The 25132-nt window shown below is 30.7% G+C and overlaps 1 protein-coding gene across 3 annotated transcripts; it reads left to right on the top strand.

Annotated features, from left to right (window-relative positions):
• On the top strand, positions 1 to 23767 carry LOC122268871 (uncharacterized). 3 transcript variants are annotated; one of them, XM_087167574.1, is made up of 10 exons: positions 13 to 321; positions 1426 to 1511; positions 4652 to 4873; positions 7862 to 7918; positions 11516 to 11569; positions 17694 to 17762; positions 19103 to 19174; positions 20877 to 20951; positions 21374 to 21416; positions 23575 to 23762. In XM_087167574.1, exons 1-9 carry the CDS (start codon positions 201 to 203, stop codon positions 21413 to 21415), a joined length of 798 nt encoding a protein of 265 aa, XP_087023700.1. In that variant the 5' UTR covers positions 13 to 200; the 3' UTR covers position 21416; positions 23575 to 23762. The 3 variants fall into 3 exon arrangements, with proteins under 3 accessions (XP_087023701.1, XP_087023702.1, XP_087023700.1); XM_087167575.1 differs by lacking the exon at positions 7862 to 7918 and having other exon boundaries at positions 1 to 321; positions 23575 to 23767; XM_087167576.1 differs by lacking the exon at positions 19103 to 19174 and having other exon boundaries at positions 7 to 321; positions 23575 to 23765.
• Positions 23768 to 25132: the final 1365 nt, after the last annotated feature.

Genomic DNA, 25132 nt, shown 5'->3' with positions numbered 1-25132 from the left:
ATATTATTAATAGTTGAACAACTTTAATTAGTCATGCAGATAGACATTTGCATTTTTCCCAAGTGAGCTATAAGCCATTCTTTCCGATTAATGTAAGAAAAATCAATTAGTTTTCAGTCAATATGAAAAATTGTTTAAAATTTTCTTTTTAATGGTCAGATTTAGACCAAAATTATTGGTGCTAATCTTTCTCAACTAAAATGATTCTGAGAGGAAGCAAATCTGTAATAAATCGCTTTACTCTCTTTCTATTAGTAATATCTTCTATTCAGCCAGTATTCATGACAGAACCGAAATGCCTCTTAGATGTTGTATACGATTGTAAGTAATTTCATTCTTGTATGAAACTGCCCTATAAAATAAAATGTTTCAAGACCCCGTATTTAAAAAAAAGGGAAAGAAAGTCTTTCTTTTCTTATCTTTTCTTGCTCTTCTGGAAATCCATCTGCCGTACTGCTATTGCTTGTTGATATAGTAGGAGAAATTAACATGCGTTTACTTTACATGTGCAAACCATGGGGTGTTTTCGTGGTTTTCCTCTCCAAGTAACGCAAATGCTGGTTAGTTTAATCAAAAGTTCTCCACGAAGGCAAATTCCTCTCAATACTTGATCTAGGTGTTCCCTTGTCTTCTGGATTGGGTTCAAAATTACAAAGCTACAGAGTTGAACAATAGTAGTCGTAAACCCAAAATTTTTGGTTGGCTTTTCAACGACATGTTATAAAATAAAGTAAAATTTAGTCAGCTTGAAATATGAAGTTTTTAGAATTTTTATTTTATTTTATTATTTGTTAGTTTGTTTATAGTATGCTGTCGAAATTTTGGCTTGCTATAAAATGGCGAGATAAGTTTCGTTTATGTCGGTGAAGATACAATTGAAACTTGTATTGTCATCCAGTTTTGTTTAAAATACTGTAACTAGACCGAAAGTGGTAGAAATTTTGATTACTGATAAATTAGCTAGTAATGATACATCGATATATTCTGCTTGTAATGATAAAGAAACGATTGAAATTTGTATTGTCAGCTAATATAGTGCTCCAGTAAGCATTTTATCTGGTCGGAAAGCGCTACATTTTAATTCGTAATAATTTAGTGTTAAATTCTACTTTTAGAAATTGCAAAACGGTTGGAACTTGTATTGCTATTACGCAAGACGCTCCAGTAACGATATGACCGCTCTAACTAATCGGAAAGTTGTCGAAATTTCGATACAAACATCAAACTCTTACAGATACGAAAGTTAATAAAAATAACAAAAATAATTTGTAATCATTTTATTTATCATTTGATCAATTTAGTTTTTAATGTGACAAACAACTTCCATTGTTTGCATTAAAACTTAACAAAAAATATTTTTTTTGATATGTTGGTAATAATATAATAAAACTAATGTTATTTTATTATTATTATAATTTTTTCCAGTTCTAAAATCAAGAGATGTTGCATCCGTAGCTACTGTAGATGGTTCCAAAGTCATTTCGCACTTGAATGAAGAGCAAACAGACGAAGTATTTGAGAGCATTTAAATATAATTTTCTTTTAATGTTTTTTTAGTCGAAATAATATTAGCTTATAAAAGTAATTTTAATTGGAAACAAAATAATTTATGTAAGGATTTTTTTTGAAAAATTTTCCGGGAAAAAAAAAACTTATTGCATTTAACTATTTATATCGTAGATTAAGAGCTAATTTTTTTCCTTTCATGACATTTTTTCTATTAGAATAACTTTGCTTCGTTCTTCAACCCCCATGAGCGATTCCCAGTCATCTTTGTTTCTGGCTGGAAAACAAAAATTTATTTCAAAAACAAAAAATATTCAGTACAAAAAATAAGTATGCTTGCTTTGTATTGAATCAACTTCAGTATTGCACTTTTGACCGGTGTAATGTGTCCAACAGGTCCAGTCAGCACAGTTTCCTAAGAACTTGTGACCCCCACGACGTGTAGATGTTCTTAGCAAACCTTTTTTAATATTCCAATAAAGCATTGTTTAGTGTAACTTTTATGACTAATTGGATTTATTTCTGCTTACTCAGGTTACTTGAAAAATATGTTTTTATTGCATGATTATACAAATTTAATCGACTACCAAGTCACGTTGCGCCTTAACTAAAATTAAATAAAATGCTCTTACACCTAGAAAATTAGAAGAGATTCTGAATTTACAATGTTCTTTGATAATAAAAATCGAAAAATTAAAATAATCTGTGGAGAGATTTAAAAAAAATCCACTTTGAACGTTTTTGCTCACGAAGTACGATACTTCAAAAATGTTAGCATCATTTTATACTTATAAATAGAAGAAAAAAATGACATATTTGTATTAAATATTTATAATAACCGTTTATAATAAAGTTTATAATTATTAGAAGTTTTTAAATTGTTAATTATAGTCGATGAACCACTATTTAAAAAACAAAAATAATAAAAACTTAAATCGTCATTAGCGACACAAGCACTGTGAAATTAACACAAGCACTGTGACTCTAAAAATGGCAGCTTCCATTCGTGTGTGTACACGAAGTAAAAAAGCAGTTGAACCAGGGTAAAAAACAAAACTTAATATCACAGCTCATTCTGTCGACGATTATTTTGATTTTAAAGAATTTCCTTTCGTTTGTATAAAAGGCGATGAAGTCTCGGATGCTCCTGCGCTTGGAGTTTACTGCAAAGATGTCCCTGCTTTTGTTTAGTATATGAAAAATAAACGAGATGTACTGGATGTTCACTTAAAAATGGGTATTGATGGAGGAGGTGGATTTTTAAAAATATGTCTTTCTGTACAATCAAATGAGTTGAACTTCGAGTGCAGAGGTAAGTGTGCTAAGTATTATGAGGGGATAGCTGTAAGGAAATTTAAGGATTCTGGAGTTAAACGACTATTCATTCGAGCAACCGTTCCGAGTGCACTAGCAACCGATTTGAAATTAGCGAATATCTTAGCAAGTATAATGTCGCGCAGCAGCGCATATCCATGCACTTATTGTTATGCCAAGAAAGATGAGCTAAGCAGCTGTGGTGGATTGAGATCCCCCAAAAATGTTTCATCGTTTTGACAAGTTGGCTGAAGGAAAAGGTTCAAAAAACAAAGCGAAAGATTATTTCAATTGCATTCATCCACCTCTAACTGCAACTGTTGGAGGCAAAGCATTCCAAGACATTATTCCACCTCCAGAATTACACCTTATGCTTGGTGTTGTTAACACTGTTTTCACGCATATGTTGAAAGAGTGTGAAAATGAATCGCTGACATGGACAAAAGCTTGTCACGTTGAGCATGAAATCAGACGAGGATGTTCTGGATTTAAAGGAAATGCATGCAAAACACTTTTGGATAAAGAAGAACTTCTGCACCAGTTTAAAAATCTAGCAATACTGAAGTACGTTAAAGTATTTGACGACTTCAAAAAAGTGGTTTCTGCATGCTTCGGAAATAATCTTGACCCAAAATTTCAAAGCATGTATAGAAGCTTTCAAAAAGAGCTATATGGACTTAGGTGTCAGCGTTACACCAAAGGTTCATGCATTTTTTTTTAACATTGAGCAGTTCTGTGACAAAATCGGTGAAGGATTAGCAATTTTTTGGGAGAAGGCGATGGAGTCCGTATATTTTGATTTCTTAAAGTCTTCCTGGGAAATTAATAAGGTTGCTGCAAATCACCCAGGTTATTCTAAACACTTTTCGAGCGCTGTTTGTAGATACAATGCTTCACATGTTTAAATTGATGTAATTACAATTAAATTATGTTACATTTTCATATTTTATCAGCAGTAAAATGTTTAAATAATAAAAGCTAAATAGAATTACAACTGAAAAATCATTATTATATCATTTCTTTCCTTTCTTTTGATATGAAACAACGCCAGATTTTCCAAAATCGTGCGCAAAAATGTTCAAAGTGGATTTTTTTTAAAAATCTCGCCACAGATTATTTTGATTTTTATTATCTGTTAACATTGTAAATTCAGAATCTCTTCTAATTTTCTAGGTGTAAGAGCATTTTATTTAACTTTGGTTAAGGCGCACCCTGAAGTTTAAAGGAAAAGATCTCAAAATAAATATAATTCGAGGAGTAACATCCAATGGTTCTAGTACAACATATGGGATCCAAGATACAATGACATGGTTGTACATTGGACTGATTTTTCTAATTTAAAAAAAAAAAAGAAATCTGAGGAATTCGGGTTACAAAAAATATAAAAATATTTATAAACAAACGTATACAGTTTCTCAAAAAGATCCATTAATTTTTCTGAGTTCTTTAAATTATTAACCTCAGCATGAAAAATTAAAATTGATCCAAGGTACAATACTGCCTTCTATTTTTTCCGCATGAAACCTTTATAACATTTAAATTATTAGTCCTAGTGTCTCATATTCAGTTTCATTCGATTAAGCATAGAAAAAAAAATACATGGAAAACAAAATCTCATTTGTCTAGATAGCGATATTAAGTTTTTCAAACCTTTTTATCCACTTTTCCTCTTCACAAAATCCAGACTCAAGGGGTCCCACTACTTTTTATTGTTTACTAAGAGGAGGGTACTTCACAGTTTGTTGATGTGAAGTACCCTGCTCTAATTTTTTTTGTTACTTTTTCTGAGTTCGTATTAATAGTTATAATTTTTTTCTTAACATTTTGCTAGGTGTTTGAGGAGCTAAATCAAAGTTTTAATACACCGATCATGCACGATATTGATGACAATGATACCAACCATATACCAATGAACAATCATGACGTACTATTCGGAAACACGTGGTATTTTGCTGAGAAATTAATCTCCTCATTTCATGCTCCATTTCATTCTCGCACATGCATGACAGTTTTCGGCTGCTTATTTTTCATCATTTTCATAAACCTCATTTTGGTAAGTTGTTGCATAGTATTCTAGAATTTGATACGAAATATTTTGAATTGCTTTAAAGAATGATTTAAGAGATCAACAGCAATAAAATACGCGTGCTTTCAAGAATTTTTATTTTATTATTTGTTTTTTTTTGTTTTTCATTTTTATTTAGTGTTTGTCAAATTTTAAAATTTTTTTTCCATCACTTAAAATGTGCAATTTTTGGGCTTCATTTTTTTTGGGGGGGGAGGGGAGGGCTTCTGAATAAATATGCCTGCTGAAATTTGACTCGAAAAATATGAGGAGAAGTAGTACCGATCTAGAAAATGTGGTCCAGTATGTATATATAGTACCGGTTTTGCAAAAATACTCTATTGTTCAAAATCAAGAGATTAAGTTTATGTCAATCATCTCGCAAATTATTGGTCAGATTTGAACAAAATTTTGTTTAAACAATGTAAAATGATACAATAATAAAATTAGAAAATGAAACAATTTAACAGTAGTAATACGCATGTGTGATCCTGTCTAACACTTATTGGATTCTGATGGTAAAAAACAGTGGTTGCAAAATCGAACAAAATGAATAGGTTAATAGAGACTAAAGTGGCCTCCTCTATAATATATCATAAGTAAATGGAGAGTAATAAAGCCTCCTCTACAATATTTCATACATTAATAGAGAATAAATTATCATAGAGTAGTTTTGGAGATCGTGTTTTCGTTCAGCCACGCAGCTGAATGGTTGTTGGAAGGAGATAATAAAGAGATGCGTTAGTCTTTGAATCACTGGAACTCTAACCTTATTTTTTCGAGCAAGCGTTCTGAGTTTCAAATATTGGTAGTCTTATAACATGAAAGATATTAGAGAGATTTTTCGAAACCAACGCTTCTCTCGAATTATTACTTCCGATCGCTCTCCCTAAAGCATAACTAACGAGCACAATAAGGTTGAAGTCTGGAAACCTGACCGAGTGAATATCTTCACTTGCCAAGAAATTATCGAACAAATGGTTTAAATTATTGAAGACTCTAGGTCAAAAGGTTCATACTTTCATATGGGGGAAAGTAAGGGTCTGTTACCTGCTTATAAACGTCCCACGAAATCGATCATTGTGGTAACGATAAATTGAAGGTTTCAGTAAGCATTATTTTGAATTGCTGCAGATCCTCTTCAAAATAAGAGGAGGGGAGTAGCCAAAATCTGGGAAGAATGGTTATAATAGTTTGGTCAGGAGAACGGACGAAAGCTCGGACCCCTTAATGTTACAGGGTGCGTAGCCAAATCTTTGAATCAAAAATAAGCACTTTTTAAAAACTTTTCAAGCACTCAAAAAATTCATATTCAATCAAGGATATTATTGAAAAACAAAAACTTTTTATAAACAGTTTTAGCGTTAAAAAAAAAAACCAAAAAGAAACGGGCGTAAATCGAAACAATCAGTACTTTCCCACATCAACGAGTGAATTCAACTTGACCCTGAACTCAGAACAGAAGTACCCTTACCCCCTACGTCAAAAAAAGTGTTAGAAGTAAAATAAAATAAATAAGAACAAAATTAAAATAAATTAAAAAGAAAAACATTTCATAAGGATCTGATATTCTCTATCCGAATTGGAGCACTCGGGTTTCAGTTTCAAGTGTGCGCATGCGCAAGTCATAACGTGGGTACGACTTCAAGTCCGCGTGAATGATTACGTAGCAAACTCGCCATGTTTCGTGAAATGCATGGGATCCACCAGATATCACTGAAGGGAAAAAAATATTATTCGGAAAAAAAGCTCTTTTTAAAAACGCCAGCTGAAAAAAGCACCTTTAAAAGCTTTTAAAAATGAAATCCCCAAAAAAGCACCTTTAAGTACTTTTTACAAACGCTACGCACCCTGTGTTAATTTCATTATTTGTGTATTTCGTCATTCCTCGCAAATTTTTCAGCGAATCGAACATTTTTTTGCACCCAATAATAAAATTCATTTATCCTAAGATAATTTCATACAAAAAGTAAGTTTTTATAATTATTAATTATTTTGTTCACCATTTTTTTTTAATAATGGTCGTAAAAGTTCCGAATAGTAAAGTATTTAAATTTAAACTTCATTTTAAAGTATGTAAATTTAAACGGCAAAGTACAAAATTGGTTGAATTTATTTCCCGAGTTACACATTTTAAAGAAGTTGTTTATTTAAAATTCATTTTCTCAGTCACTTTTCGTCCGATTTCGAATACGGCCCAGTTTTCCACAGATTGCGTCTACCTCGCATATTTTGGGCTGATCAGATATCCAGATTCGACGGAAAAAAATTTATGCTTATTCAGAGAAAGTACGTTTTTGTATCTGATTTCGTAACTTAAAATATCGTCTACACCCAGTGTTTCCCAAACTTATGACTTTTGTGTACCCTTTCCAAATTTTTCGCAACGCTATGTACCACTAATAAAAAAATGATTGTATTTTTTTAAAAATATATTTATTTTTCTTTTTTGATACAAGGTTTTATTAATAAGTTTATTTGCATTCGTGAGAAGGATGATATTGTTTTTGCTGTGATAAAAAAATTTGCACAAAAGTTAAAAATCACAATTGGCTGTTGATACCACTAATTATTATTAACTGTTAACTCTGCAAAAAATAGCCAATAGAAAAATACGTAATCGTAAATTTTCATGACTAGTTTTGTTTTTAAATAAAAAATTTTGAAATTTTCGTTTGTTGCAAAATATTTCGCATAAGAACGCGTACCCCCGCTAAACTGTTCCCGTACCCCTGGGGGTACGCGTACCACACTTTGGGAAACACTGGTCTACACTAACTGTTTAGCATATTTCAGATAATTTTTGAGGTCTTTTTAAGCAATTAAGATTGAGTCCTAGGATGTGAGGGTCTGCTTATTAGATCAAGAGTTGTTCAAAGCACTCCGTTTTTTTTTTTTTTTTTTTTCAGCGTCGTACTTGTAATTGTTGTCGCTATGAAAATACTGTTTATCATATAATTTCGATTTGTTTCATAGGAATCGATGTCAAAGGAAAAACAAAATAAATTGGATGGGGAAAATTCCAGGACAAAGGTAAAAAATATAGATAAATATAAATGTCTTCTTTTTTTTTTTTAATGGAGAATGAGTGCTGAAGAATTGAATAAAATAAGTACAGTCAGGGAATAAGCAAGTCATTTAGCGAATTCATCAGAACGAAAATTTTATTCGTTAAATCAGCTTAATCATTCGTTTTATCCGAGAATAAAATAAGCTCTACAATTACCCTAATAAACAGCTGCACAGAAATATTCGGAATCAGTAATAGTGCTCTTTTTATTCAGAAACTAGAAATGCAGTGAATAATTAAGTCATTTTGTTAATTTTAAAGTGTGTACTGATTAATGAACAATTTATCGATTCTTGACTCTATTAAAAAATCCATTTCGAGTTTTTACTTGGAAAAGAAATTGTTACGTCGTTTACGTCCTGCTGTATTAGGTATGTTTTTACAGTTTCGAAGCAATAATGTGAAACATCAGAAAAAAGTAACAGTTTTAATGGGAGTTTTACTATCGAGTTTTGCATCAGTATCATTATTAGACTTAGATAAATCAACAATTGCATAATATTTACTCAGTTACGCAAGTGGCCAGCATGTTATCGCTTTGTCATAGTCGTTAAGTCTATCTTTTTATGTTCAGGAAAAGATGCATACTGTAGTCACGTGAAAAGCAATTTAATATTTTTCACACCTAAGCTAATAAGAACGATTTTTTTTTTACTGGTTATTGAAATAATTCGTAAATTTGTAGTTTATTATTCCTTGAGTAGGATCTTTTTTACGTTATATTGTGAGATTTTTGTTAGTATATACCGGGGTTTGACAGTGAGTATTAGGATCATCACTGTTAAAACCACTTGAACCATCCACTGTAATCTACGATTACTGGAAATCGTCAAAAATATGTTTTACAGGAATGTTTCATACACTCAGAACCGAATTGATAAAAACTAAAGTAAAATGTTCCCGTTGTGGGCCACGGACGTGTTGGAGGTTAAGATTGTAGCGTATCTACCACTACAAAATTACAACTACATTTCACTAGTATATAAGGCATGTTAACTCGACTCTATGTGGGGTATCTTTTCATAGATGACGGTTGACATGGTCTAATATTCCTCTCCCCACATTGGTGACCCGGACGTGATGAGAACACGCCTACCTTGGCAAAAACGCCCACTTCGATATGAACACGCCTACCTTGGCAAAAACGCCCACTTCGATATGAACACACCTACCTAGACAGTAACACCTACTTCGTTGGATGGTCCACGTTGAATAGTTGACTTGCTACTTGTGACTGCAACATTATCCACCTCCTCGCACTGTTGCTATTCAGTCTCGAGCACACAACGTCGGCCTGCATACACTCACTTCTAAAGGCAACACAGGAGTGACTACGACCGTGAAGTTAATAAACCTCTCACATTCAGCTTTCAAAAAGTACGGTGATCTTAATACAGCTCTCCCGGCTCAACCACACAAAAAAAAACAGCAATGATTCAACTAGTGGTATTCATTCATCGAATTCTATCACAGATATAATTCTGGTGGGGATTCTTTCATAATTTGGTTACTAATGGGACGATTTTGGCAATGTGGTCAATAGACCGCTTTTAATTCCCAGACAAGCTTTTACCCTTCGATCTGAAGTTGGGTCGGTTTCAAGCTGGCAATAGGGATCGAACTCCAGTTCTTTAAAATGGCAATTCAGTGTCGTAGCCACTGAACCACTGCAGCTCAGCGGCACTATACGGTACAGATTCAAGATGAGTGAGCGAAACTTTACGCGACAAGTTCGTCAACATTCTGCATCGATCATGTTAATTTTTGAAAATGTTAATTCGGACTAATTATTTATTTACAGATAGTAATTATGATATTTATTTACAGATAATTATGAAATACAGATAATTATGTTGAAATAAAGCTTTCAAAAAAGGCATAGGGGGAATAATTCTTTAAATATGCCTTTAAAATCCTTGTAAAAATAATGTGAAAAATGTTTGTTTTGATTTTTTTTCCGCCTATAATACCTTCACTTTCGCCTAGACTACCTTCACATTATTTTAATCCCGCCTTTTCTCTTATTATAGATAGGTTATTATAGATAGATTATTACTTCATTTAAATAACTATTTGTGATCACTAATGTTCAAAGTTTTATAATTTCAAATTTTGGAAAGTTGGCTGGTCAAATTTTTAAAAGTGGGTTGTTTCTTTTTAAATATAATATTATTAAGTTATTCAGAATACTGGTCACATTTGCTGTAGGATTTAGACTTTCCCCGAGAAATTTTGATTTAAATACAAATTCTTTTTTACACTAAAATTTAAATTGATAGGGAGAGTTATTATTTTAACTAACCATTTCAAATGTTAATGTATTTCGGTTGTTCGGACCTGTCATTTTAAAAACCGCGATGGTAATTGAATTTTGACTGAAACCCAAGTCACTGCTTGTTAACTATAAGAAAAAAAAATAGAAATTAGAGTTAACATGATTCAACGTTAATAAACTAACGTAAAATTGGGAAAATATTGAGAGGGGAAAAACGAAGGAAGAAAAACTTGCTTGTATATTTTCCCCATAGTTTGCCACACCTGCTGTATTCGCGGGAGATTTCCTTTTTATTATGATAGGGATAACAAAATGAATAGATTAATTTTTTTTCTTTGTTTAATAAAGTTCATTTTTAAGGATTTTAGCCGCCTCTACAGTGAAATAGTTAAAACGTTCCCAGAAAAAAATTAATACCTCTGGGGGTACTGGATTGGAGATCGATCGTTCTCTGATTCAGGTCAAAATTACGGTCTGTGGATGAATGAATGGGTCCGCCCTATAAACTGGTGCGACGTATGGTGTGGCAGAAGTCGAATTCTTGGCAATAGATGGCGCCACTGAAACACAAGAAACGCACACTCTGCCTTAAATTTGCTCGGTTTCACCAAGCAGGCTTGCCCGTGTGGCAAGTCGCATTAGAAACAACAACAACAAATAGTTTAAACAAATATATAAAAAATCCTAACAATAATCTTTAAAAATGTAGTTGTTGGCACCGTTAAAATAAATTGTTGCTATCAATACCATTTTTAAGAATTGTAATATGAAAGCATTAAAAACGACAGTTATTGCTTGTTACAATTTTTTTTCAGTGTTTCGAATTATAGTCAGAATGTGCCATAATAACGGCCGATAAAATATTTGTTCGTTGAAGCCCAGTTTTGAATATGAAGTAAAAATATCACCGCACATACATCCCCAATTATAATTATGCGAGGAAAGCACCAAAACAACTACCAAATTTTTAGGAATCAAATCGATATTGAAAAATTAAAAACATGTTTGATTACGGAGAAGACAAAGAAGTTTTATAAAGTGATATTTCGAAACACTGATGGGATTTATCAGGAAATAAAACTGTTTTTAAACAATATTTCTACTTTTTACTCACTTATTTCGGTGTCGTTTTTGTTTTGTTCTTTTTTAAATACTAATTTTCGATTACTAATTAATTTTAGAATGCTACTAATAATATATATTAAGCGTGGTGAATGTCGAACACCGGGCATAAAATGAAAACTTATCATTAGATATTTACTTTTATATCTTCCTTTTCTTGCAGGAAACAAAACATAAAGATCAACAAACTCAAACTTTTCCTGATCCCTTAAGTTTAGTAAGATAGTTTCTTTCATTTATAGTTCTTTATATTTTATTCATTTTTCAATTTTCTGAAATTTTATAACCTATACACGTTGTACCGATTGTTAAAACTGAAGATCCAGTTACTTGAAATATGGCAATTACAAAAATGTTAGAAAGCTTTTCACCATTTCTTACTAAACAATGCAAAAGCAATTCCATCTGTTCAAGCGTTTTCCATACGATAGCATCAGAACTAATTAACTGGCAGGAAATTTTTTAGATGATGATAGAATTCTAAATCCTTCGATTCCTTTTACCGTAACGGGCAGTCCACATTTCTAAGCAAAAACTACGTCGAATATTTTCCATTAAAGAGTTCACTTCACTTCTTCACGTCTTCAAACTCCAAATGAGTTATGAAAATATCGTCTGCTTTTTTAATCTCACTTGTCGTTTGCTCTTAAATAAATTAGATTTTTTTTTCTGACTTTTAGAAAGTGTTCGCAAAAATTTAATTGAATCAGGGCTGAACATAGATGACTTAGATGATTATATGTCGAGCATTCGATGTCTCCTAAAAATTTTAATAAATTATAATACTCTGCAATATCAACATGAAAGAGGGATCAACCCTCAATCTCAATTGATATTAAATATCAATTAAGATAAGATCATCTGCCTCTATAAATTTTTTAAAGAAAAAAAAACTCGATTTATTTCAAGTTTTTTAAACTTTAAATAATTTTTATTAAATGTCGTTTTTAACACACGGTAACTCAAGAAAAAACCTTTAACTTTTCAGTGAATTACATTTAAATGTGAAAGCCCAATATATTGACTAATATAGATTTTGAAACTTTTCAAAACGTCTGAACTTATCCATTAGTTATTTAAAAACTATAAAAGTTGTCAAAAGGTTAAACTATAAAAAAATGTCTCCTTACAACGGAAACTACTACAATTATACACTCTGTTGAAAGCTAAAATAAAATTTTAAAATTTTAGATAAATTGATTGATTAAATTGATTGTTAATACATTGTTAATTTAATAAAAAGTACATATTTATACAAAAAGAAAAAAAAACTTTGGTCCATCAAGCTTAAAAATGTATATTTATTTGCACGCAAGAAAATGTTTTACATTGTCTGATGTGATTGCAATTTTTAAATTATAAGAAAATGCAAGAAACTAGAAATGTGTCTATATTTCAATAAAATATTGAATGCACTTAAAAAAATCGCTGGTACTAAACATGAGCAAGGTGATTTGAAGATTTAAAAAATATTATTTTTTAATTGTATGCAGCCTTCTACATTTTTCTTGTTAAAGTGATAAAATACATACATTTACAAATATGGTAATGACAATATTTGTTTTCGCTTTCCATTCGCATAACAAGCATCTAAACAGCCAGTGAAGACTTATAAATTTTTGTCACAACGCAACCAAAGCAGATAGACAAGTGAATTTCTTGACATTGCCAGAGATTCAAATGAGGTTACGTTATACTTTGTGCTATGTATGGATAAAGCAAAAATCAACGTGCATAAAACACAAATAAAAGGATATGAATGGACATACTGTAGTTTCAGTCTTGCTCAATATTCTTGTTTATGGAGCCGAAACTATAGTATGTCCATTCATGTGCCATTATTTGTGCTTTATTCAAGTTTGTTTTTTTTACTTATTTATGCTTTAAGGTTGTTTTATTATCACTATAAACGGCAACCTGCCTGGTCTTCCATAAATGATGTCGATTTGAAAATATACTTCAAGTTAAATAGAATGACATAGAAGTATACGTTTTGCTCTATTATGCTTAGAAAACAATATATTTTTTTGTATCGCCAAGCTACAAAATTAGTTACAAAGCCCATCAAAAGATGGCGTAACTGGTTGAAAAAACTATAAAACGATTTTTTTCTTCTGCATATCTGACTATTTGAACTGAAATATTTTCACGAAACGTAAGTTAATTTTGTCTTCATAATGCGTCACGTTGTTGTTGCAAGTGGGTCTTATGAAATTTTTCTCGAACAGCTGAGTCATTTCCAGACATCATTTTAGTAATAGCGCCTACTGTTGATATTATTGATTCCTTTTTTCTCTTTTTTTAATGTTATTTCGCAAATTTTGAATCTCGATGAGACTAAGCCTTTGGTTTCTTTAGCAGAATGTCACAAATCATACATTCCCATTTTCCACTTTACTTTATAGCTTTTCCGAGTCATCGGTCATTTGTGGCGCATCCACCAATACAATGATCAATCAAAATAAAATTTTTATCATCCATCAATCAATAAATTAGATCGAACCTGGTCTATATATGCATATTAGGGTTAAAGATTAAGTGCGTATTTCTGCCATATCCGCATTATTATTTTAGCTTTTTTTTTTTTTTTTTTGAAAATTTTATTCTATAACAAAAAGTTAGTACCACAAGAGAATACTAACTGCCTTGAGACCTATTTTAATCTGTAAACAAGGGTGAAAGCTTCAAAAATTGTCAAGACTGAAAATTTCGAAATCAGAAGTGGGCGTGTCCCGTTCAATAATTTTAAGTAAACGAAAAATTATTTATGAATTCTTTTCATAAAAATTGTGAACAAACTTTTCAATAAAAATTAAAATACACAAAATGCAAATAAGGCTTATAACAATTCCATATTTATCTTAGCAAAGCTAGTATTGTTCAGGAGTATAAACAAAAAACGCAAATTAATTAGTTATTTCAAGCAAAAATTACCTCAGCTTTTAATTCTTTTCAAACATTTAATTTTCTAATAAAATAAAGTGCTAGCATTTTAAGGAAGAGAATAATACTTAGCTAAGTTAATACTTTGTTAATAAATAACGAAAACAATTTTCAAGCTAAACATAGTTCAGTAGTAAAAATAATATTCAACAAAATGTTGATATTTAATAAATGTTAAGTCTACAATGCTTATTAAAATTAAAATATATTGATTAATAATATTACACAACTAACTTTACAGTATATCTATACTTACAGATTCAATTTTTACATGCGTAAAAATAGAAACTGTGACGAATAATACGGCAGATATATTATAAATATGCTTATAAAGCTACATTCTTTAAATATACTAACGAAACTATATTATATCATACAGATTTAATTTAATTTTTGTTTTTCTCTGAACATACTCTGAAAGTTCAGTAAGATCTTATCTACACTCAGAAATATAATAATTTGAATAGCCTAGTTACGATGAAAATAGTTTTATTCTTTAAAATACCTGTGGAACCTAAAATAGTTCTTTTTTGGTTCCGGCACTAAAGAGTTAGGTTAAAATCCCAGGCATAGCAAATGGTCTGTTTCTTGCTCCGGACAGTCCTTAATTGTTGACATTAAATATTCTTAATGGCGAGTCAAAGACTACATTTTCATAAACTTTGGTTTAACAATGGATCCATGTTTTTTATTTTATAAATTGTTAGTTGGGCTCATGTTTCCTCGCTTTCAAAGAAATATAGTTTGGTTTAGAAGAAAATAATTCCTCCATTTGGTCTTATACATAAACTTATAAGTTCCCTAGATTTCTGAGTTGTATTTCAAAATTATATAAATCAATAATGAATTACATTAATTTTCTTTTTTTAATCTGTTGGATGAGATTTTTTAACAAATCTTGTTTAGTTCTTTCGTACCGTTGATTTTAAGCCTTCAATCGGCTTCTCTCTCCAAGCTTTTTTTTTAAAAAAATAACATTTTTAGTCTTTTTTGTCGAAATTTACAAACATAAAACGTTATATAGGGTTATATAACGTTATATATAACATATAGCGTTATAAACCTATTACAAAGGGGTCGCATAAATGTTGCGACAAACTTCTAGGGTAGTTAGGGGACATCATGAGGATTAAAACTGCATGGGAATCCATACAAGAAAATATCATCTTACGCCGCTTAGGGTGATTCCCTGTCCTGAACCGCTTCTTCGTTTGCTTCTGAACAGGTCACAATAAGGAAGCGCCTCTAGCTGCGTATGACGACATTTCTGGGCATGGTTTCCTATGCAATTTTAATGTGCCTTAACTCCTCTAGAGGTTTATCGCAATATATACACAACCCCTTGTTATACATAACTTTTTTAAACTTGTACTTCGACAAAGAATGACTAAAAATGTCTTTTAAAAAATCTGTAGCTTAAGGAGCAAAACTAATACCAGATATGAAATCCTCACACCCGAATTCGACACTATCAATTATTTGCATAATTGCAATAAAAAGTTTGTTTTCCAGTAACCTCAGATCCTCAATAACTATCAATTACTTGCATAATTGCAACAGAAACTTTGTTTTCCAATATCCTCAGATCTTCAATAACTATCAATTACTTGCATAATTTCAACAGAAACTTTGTTTTCCAGTAACCTCAAATCCATCAAAATGATAAAAAAATATCTTTATAATGTACTAATATTTTTTTCCCAGTACTTTATGTACAGGTACTTTGCTGTCTAATATTGACCTTTCAAGCATTTACTCTCAACTTAAGAGTTTTTTTCCCCTCACTTGCCTCTCTTTATCTTATTTAATGAAGAAAATAAAAAAAAAACATATCGAGCAGCTGAAAATTTGTCTGGATCATTTCACATTGGGAACAAAAATAAATAAATAAAACGGCAGTTTGATGTGACATTAAGGAAACATGTTTTTCTGCCAAAAGATCATTTACTTCTTTTTAAACAGCCGCTTATTGGTTTTGGGTTGTTGACTTTCTCTTTTTTTTTATTAATTTTATTAGGCTTTTGTATATCAGCCATCACTTTCAATTCTTCTCATCACTGAGAAACATTTCTGTTGAAAAAAAAAATACAGAAATTCAACCTAACTTAATTTTATCTTTTACATTATAGCCCGCTTCACATGCAAATAAAAATAAAATCTTGTATAAAATATTTTTCTTCATGTAAATATCCGTGGGCTTACGTTTTTTTTTTTTTAATAATTGTTGGCAAAAATTTTAAATTCGCTGAAAAAGATCTAGGGATATGACGAAACAAGTAGGGGGAAACTTCAACTTTTCGACCACTTTCTGACCAATTTATTGAGACATTATTTTCCAGATTTCGGCAGCCTTGGTCTCGGTTGATCAAGAATCCAAATTCGTCGAAAATACGGTATGTTTATTCAGAAAAAATACGTTTTCGTGTCGGATTCCATGGTTTAATTAATAGTTAGAGCCAATTGATTAGCATAGTTGAGGTCCACTCTACAAACTGTTGAAAATCTGATCATTAGAAAATAAATTATTAAGAGAACAATTTTTTTTTGTTTTATGTACAATGCATGAATGAATTTAATGCACAGAATTCTAACATCTCGGAACACTACCTCCAAAACTTTTGCTTTGTTCTCTTTTTTTAAAAAAAATAAATCATAATAACTTAAAAATGAGTTCTATTTACGATCTAACCATCATCGGTTTGCTACCATATAAAATTTAAAAACTAGAAAACGCGAAGATGTACAATTATTGTCTGAACTCTTCTATAAGTTACCAAACTCCACATAACAAAAATTGCTTTGTATATTATGTATCTAATATACTCGTTAAAATTTTTGAAAATGATCTAACTTACATGACTAAAGTGGTTTATACGAACAATAATTGCATCATGCATTGCATTTAAAAAAGAATACAATAAATATTAAACATTTACGCTGGCAAGAATTCCTCAATTAATTTCTACAATGATTGCCTGCCAACGTGTTCAGCCATCACCTCCCAGAAGAGAGAAGACCTCAGCACGGTTTACCAAAAACAAGAAATTTGATCCTTTAGTAGTCCAAACGTAATGACATTTTTCGTATTTACCACCACTGCGCAGCTTAGTAGCCCGAAGGTAGTTCGATATATCTTATTTTTCCTCCACTACGCAAATTATGTTCGATACTTGGGACTGCTAATTGATCCGTGGTGAGGCCTTCTCTCTTCTAGGAGGTGTTCAGCTCGTCATAGGCAATTTTGGAGACAGATGCATCTTGATGTGCGTGTTATGCAAGTGGTTAGATCAAGCATTCTTATTGTTTGTGTGCAATATAAGTGATAATAAATTTCGAACCTGAATTATATAACTGTCTGATATGTTTAAAATACAATGCCAATTCGTATTTCTTTTTAGGTTGACCAATCCAGCTTTTTAAATGTTTTTAACTACGAGACAGCTAAAATTTTTTACTGTCTTAAAGCGGTAAGTGCACTTTATTATCATCATAAATTGTTTGAACACTGAGCATCGGTTCGGTAAATTTCTACTTGATAGCTCACCATTTGTGATAAAATATTTAAGGTTAGCGAATACGTTTCCTTTATAAAAAAAAAAAAAGACATGATTTTTAAATTAAAATACATACACTAATCGGGTTTCAGCAAAACAGTGTGTGGATGTGTTTTGATATTAAGCCACTGCATATTTTATCCATTTTGAACAAGAAATAATGCATCACCCTCTTTTCACCTCCGAAACCATTTTATCTTAGAAACATAAACCTTAAGACAACATTAGCTTGATTTTAATTAGACAGTCTTATTGTCGTTGTTGTTAATTGCCACTTGCCAATACCAGCAAGCCTTTTTGAAATCAAGCGAATTTTTAAGGCAGGTTGTGCGTTTTTTATTATGGCCAAGAAACGACTTCAGCCACGCACACGTCACAGCTCGTTTTACGGGGGGACTTAACCATACTCCGTTCATTCACAGTTCGTAATTTTGACATGAACCAGAGAACAATCAATCTCCGATTCAATACCCCCAGACGTATTGATTTGTTATTAGAACCTGGAGAACTTTGCAACCCCGACATATTTGATGTGCACCAGTCACCATTTAATACATGAAGATTTTATGACCGGTGGGATTCGAACTCACATTCTTAGGAACACGAGTCCTATGTCCCACCAACCAGACTAACCGGGCCCTAAGGCAATCTTATTTTGATTTGTTATTGCTGTAAATAAGGTTCGATTTTAAATTTTCTGCATTCTTTATTGTTTTAGTCACTAATAAGATCTTCTACATTTATTTACATTTTAAAAACTGTTCTTATTTTACATGAATGTCGAATAGTGGCGAGTAGAGTGCGTTGTGCTCTTACAACAAATTCAATAGAACATCAAACATAAACAATAGTTCACAGCTAGTGGCTATCAACTCTAACTTTGTCTCGAGTATGATTTAAACTTTTTGTCTGGTTGAAAAATCACGTTTAGCGATTGCTCGAAAAAAAAAGGGTGGGTCACTATTGTTGTGTGGGCATGCAAAAAATAAGAGGCAATACTTTTAAATTGCCGTTGGAACAGCGAAAACATTTTTATTTCTTATTAGACTAGATTCACCCTTTCTTCTGAGTTAGATGTCAATTTTTTCCCTTTGACAATAATATAAATGTTGTAGGTTTATTGGAAAATACAGTTCTTTGCAAACTGCCTCTGTCACTCTCACCGCCATTAAGCCTAATAAATGACGACTGCTGTTTGCAAAAAGTTGGATTAACCAATAAAGCTACTACACATACATATAATCATTTACTAGATTACCTCTGGAATTGATACAAAAAAGGAAGTGAAGGCAGAAGAAGTACTTACAGATGAAGTCTTGCATTGGGTAAATTTATTAAAAATCAAAATTGTAAAAATGAAATAAACAAGAGCTCTTTCTCTTTAGTATTCTAGGTTATTTTTTGGTTGCATTGCTAACAGAATTTGTAATTACAATAAATATGTACAATAAATGGATGAAAGCTTACAAAATGTGATCAACGTTGATTTTAAAAATAGTCCTTCAATGTTACCCGCAATCTTTTACGCTGATATTTTGTAGACTGGTATTAAATTTTCTCATCGAAAGGAACATGACTGTTAAATTTCCAAGCAAAAATATTTATGCAAAATGCCAATATCTTATTAAATTTTATAGGCATTATTACAATTGTATTTAATAAAATGCTTCTTGCTAAATGCCGATTACTAGATTAACAAATAACTAAGCTTTTAATAATTTTCGTCCGGGCATTGAGAAAAACTTCTTACAAAATTAAAAGTCAAATTCATCTCGGAAAATAATTCCTGTTACCTTAAGCTGCAGTTTTGGATGCTTATCCTTAAAATCCATACTTATCCTTAAAATCGTAGGAAATAATTGCCTTAACATCACTACTTCAACATTCATATTTTAAAAATTTTTCTATAATGTTTTATCCTTTTATGGTATTGGGTAAAATTAATGGCCATCACCGGTCACAGGGTGAATAATATTACAAATGGCGATTTAAGAATTGCCTGCATTCGCCGCTCGACTGCCACTTTTTTCACCGAAAGTGTGTCATGTGCTATTATAATATATATTATTATTATATTTTTCAATAAATATGTAGTTGTTCTGAATAATTTCTTATATTCTAAAAATTACTTTATTTCAATCTTTAATTCTTGCACCTTAAAATTGTTCTTTATTTTTAAAATGAAGGTTTGCCATTTTTTTGAAAAGTGCTTCAAAAGAATTGCCTCCCATTATTAATATCAACAGTTTTTAAATCACTTAAAATTTTCAATATTTAAAAAAAGTGGCCAATTGGCCAAAAGTGACCACTGTTAAAAGTGCTACAACTGGCCACTGGATAGCATTAAAACTTCCTAATTTTGCCCTATATTTCCACCCTAAGCCACCACAGCAAATAACCATACTGCTCTCTTAAATCGATTATGCCTTAAAAGTATATAAAATCAACAATAATATTTTGGAAGTTGTGCTTCTTACAAAGAACAGTTTTTTCTTCATTTTCCAGCTTATTATGTTCCTGCAAAAAAAATTAATACCAATTAGTATGACAATGAGCTTCAAAAAAAGATTAGAGAATTATATCTGAAATCGAAAATTAAATTGAAATAGTGTAATATAAACATGAATGCAATAAAGGAATTCCCTAAGGGAACAACCTAGTATATATTTATATTGAAGCTTTTTTGTAATTTAATAATTGTTTTTTAATAATTGTTTTTCAATAATTGTTTTTTAAAAATACAAAATAAACTTAATGCAACTACAAAGAGTTAGTGTGAAAAATGTGAAATGAACTAAAATTTACTAAGAAAAACTACTTTTTTATTTATTAAGAGGTTGAAACATGGTAAAATAGGAAAAAAAGAAGAAAAAAACTCTACTAAATTATAAAATTATGCAGGGTTTTAAAGTAAAGATAATTAAAATTTAAATGTTCAAGTGAAATATGTCATTTTTATAACAGTTAAATATTTTGAAAAATTATTTATTTATCGAATTTATATTTATAAAGTTTTTATTTTTTCAGATTGCGGACAAAATTGCAAGTAAAGATGAGCTATACAATGACATTAATTTGCTAAGACCTGAAATTTTGCTCGGAGTAAGATTTTATTAAGATATTTAACAAAAATGTATTTTAAATAAAATTATTAATGTATTAAATGTGTCAAAATGTAGTAAATAAAAAGTAAATTAAAATGTTACGCTCAGATGATTAAGATGTTAAATTCTTAATGAAATTTTACGTTTATTGGCTATTTTTAAATTAATTAGTTTTCTAAAGCAGAATATGATTTTAATGTTAGAGAACGTTCGTAAAAGTATCATTTTTGCGTAACAATAATAGAAAAAAATGATAAGTTGTGTTTTAAATTGCTTCAAGTGAAAGGATAGATAGTGCTGGTAATTTACTTAAATTTTTAAGACAAATGCATAATTCCATTTTTAATAAGGAAGATTGAATTTTCGTTTGTATTTTGCATTAATGTAGTTTCGCTTCTAATTTAAACCTCTTTTTTATAGATTGGAGAATTGTATCACAAGAATATGAATGAAAAGTTATAAAGTAGGTTTTTATCAGTAATTAATTATTATTTAGCAATTTTATTAATAGAAATAAAAATGAAGAAAAGAATTACCGACCTAAATTTCGAGAATATGCTTTTTAAACACGTTTATCTATAAAAGGTTATAAATATATGTATGCATACACAGTGAAACCTCTCGAGAGCGACCACTCTCTGTTCCACAGTAAAATCGTCGTTAATGGAGGCGTTCTATAGGCATTCTTCCATTGACTTCAAAATGTTATCGAAGGTTCATGATTTTTCGCAAACGATTTTAATTTTAATCAATGGTCGTTAATGAAGGTGTTCTTTCTTCTTCCATTGACTTCAAAATGTTATCGAAGGTTCATGATTTTTCGCAAACGATTTTAATTTTAATCAATGGTCATTAATGGAGGTGTTCTTTCTTCTTCCATTGACTTCAAAATGTTATCGAAGGTTCATGATTTTTCGCAAACGATTTTAATTTTTATCAATGGTCGTTAATGGAGGTGTTCTTTCTTCTTCCATTGACTTCAAAATGTTATCGAAGGTTCATGATTTTTCGCAAACGATTTTAATTTTAATCAATGGTCGTTAATGGAGGTGTTCTTTCTTCTTCCATTGACTTCAAAATGTTATCGAAGGTTCATGATTTTTCACAAACGATTTTAATTTTAATCAGTGTCATTTCCTTCAGGCGGAAATGCCACTTGTGTTGTTAGGAAAACCGGATGGATGAATAAAATTTAGCTTCAATAAAAATGATCCCTTCTGAAAGAATTATGTGCAAACACAAATTTACCAAACTACTTTAAATAAATAACAATTATGCTTTTTTATTTAAGTTTGCATTTAATTTTATATCATAAAAATTGGTTAGCTTTAAAAAATCACAAGAGGTTTGTTTGAGATGCTTAGCTTATTCTAAAATATCCCCCCTCCCTAATTTAACTTTCAACTCTAAAAATAAATCATCACATCGCAAGATAGCATCGTCTTTATAATCATCGCAAGATAGTATCGTCTTTAGTGCACTCTGACTGCAACATGAGGTTGTAGATCTCTTTTGTCGGTTGTAGATCGTCAAAAAGAGCTCTGTGAATAAGAACCTCACACAAATATTTTGAATATATTTACGCACATATATTTAATTTTATAACCTTCGTTGAACAGATGACCCAACTTTTTTTGTGGGGTTTACAACTACTAATGTTCAACTCCGTGGCCTTGTAATTTAAAACCCAATCCAGAAGACAAGGGAACTCCTGGATTAATTATTAGGAGAAATTTGCTTTTGTGGAGGACTTTTTGATTGAACTAACCGGCATTTGCGTTACATGGAGCGGAAGACCACGAGAACCTCCCACGGTTAGCCTGACGGCTAAGGGACTCTACCCCATGAACCATCTACCACTGTTTAAAAGTTTTTTTTAAAGCAAAACGTTTGCCCCTCCACCTCATGCTACGCCTATGCATATGTTTCTCTCATAACTTCACAACGGTTTGTGCCAGAATCCTTAAATTTGGTGCAAATTATATTGCAGACGACTTTGTTTCTTATTTAAACGATAACATTAGTTATATTAACAAGCGTATAGTTCTATTTCATGAAAAACGAGTTTCTTTGGGAGCTTATAGTATGTTCCTTCATAATTATTTACTTTTAGATATTTATGTCGTGAAATTATCGTTAATAATTGTTCTTTCTTTCTTTTTTGGTAAGTTGATTTTGAAAAGCATGTTTTCCTTATGCTAATAATTGATGATTAATTACCGAGAAGGAAAAATAAAAGTCATTTATTTTAAATTTTTTCAATTGACTATCAATTTTCGACATAATTGCGTAACCTAGAGTAAATTATACGAAGTCTTTTATTATTTGATAATTTTTCTAACATTTTATCCCCGAATATTTTTTTTAAAATCTTAGCGTGACGTAATCTATGGCACCGATGTGTGAAAAAGCGGAGTCCATCTTACTATAAGACTGTTGAAATCTTGTTCTTCCAATTCAAAAATTTCCGAGAATTACATACAATAAAAAAAATTTGAGATCTAAATATATATCCCATAAATTTTTAGTATATTGTACGAGTTGCGCATATTGCTCAAAACAAAGAAACAGCATTCTATAAAAATATTTCCGTGACTTAATTGTTTTTTTTCTCCCTACAGGTAATCATCCTCACTGTTGCAGATAAAATAAACACCTTCGAATTGTTTGTTGATTACACATGACTGAAATGATAATAATGATTTCGAAAAAATTTCTAATGTCATCATGAATTGTTTTTTTTTTTTAATAATAAATTTATATTTTTTTAAATTCATAATTACATAGTGAACTTCCTTATCTGGTTTCGGTTTGATGACAAAAAACAAACAAACAAGTAAATAAAATTTAAAAAAAATATTATTAGTATTAAAAAAGCGTCAAAAAATACGAATTTATATTTTTCAAGGCATGTTCCTCATTATAAGAAATGAATTTTTTAAAATAAGAGCAGCGGTTGGCGAAAAAATGCCGAATGATTATAAATTTTCGAAAATCTTAACAAATATTTCAGCATAGAAATTATCAGACAAATTTTTCCATCTGAATGAAATAGAAAAAAAATTATAAAAATTAAGTGATTAACGATTAATAAACGACAATCCTATAGCTAATTGATAGTTAATTATAATCAATATAAGAATTGATCTGGCAGCCCTCTGATGTTATATGTTGCGTTTTAAAAATATCAAATAAATGAATTATTTTTAATGTACACTTGATCCATCTTATGTTAAAATGATTTTAAAATTTCGTGTTAAAGTGAACAGCTTTCAGCAGAACTAATAATTACAGACTATATTGTAGCAGGCTACTATGCATGAAAATGTCACGATTAAAAATTCACAATCCATAATTCCTTGAAAAAGCATTAAATTTCGATTTCTTCCTGGTACAATGCACATTGTTTCAAGTATACTGTGCGCAAAAAAATGAAAACGAACAAAAAGGGAGAAAAAACGGACCCTGAATAACTTTTGATCTAATAATCCGATTTTCTCGTTCTAGTACTTAATCTAAATGACTCCAGCGGTTGACCTAAAATATGTTAATTAATAAGTGCGGACTATACTTTAAGTTTCGAAATCAGACACAAAAATGTACTTTCTCTGAATAAACACGCCATTCTTTCGACTGATTAAGATTTCTGACTCCCAAAATATAGGGAGTAGCCGCAATCTATGGTCCCAATAGTTTGGTCAGAAGAAAGCTTCAAATTTTGACCACTTAATGTTAATTTTACTTTATGCGTATTTCGCTATATCTCGAGAATTTTTTAAGTGAATAAAAAAAAAATTTTTATACTCAAATGCAAAATTTATATAGCCAAAGATAATTCCGCTTAAAAAATAACTTTTAGCAATTATTTATTATTTTTTATTATTTTAGTTAAGAATGGTCAACAAATTTTTGAATTGCAAGGTATTTGCATCATTTTAATATTATATACTCGTTATAATATTAGTTTTCGACCACGAATGTGCATATTTTTTTCACTTTTTCAAAAAAAAAAGCTTAAGTCATTGCATATTCAGGGTAGTCACTAAATTGTTCATTTATCATCTGCACATTATCACCCAGAAAGTTGGATGCGCCTTGATGACGTACGAAATGTAAAACACGAAAAAATAGTTATTCATTCTTTTAAATGCCTTCACGCAGTGACTGCGGAGCGATTAA

The sequence above is a fragment of the Parasteatoda tepidariorum genome, chromosome 7 (assembly GCF_982258835.1).
Source record: "Parasteatoda tepidariorum strain Cologne lab strain chromosome 7, Ptep-v5.0, whole genome shotgun sequence".
NCBI classification, from domain to species: domain Eukaryota; kingdom Metazoa; phylum Arthropoda; class Arachnida; order Araneae; family Theridiidae; genus Parasteatoda; species Parasteatoda tepidariorum.
This window is presented reverse-complemented; position numbering and strand designations above follow the sequence as displayed.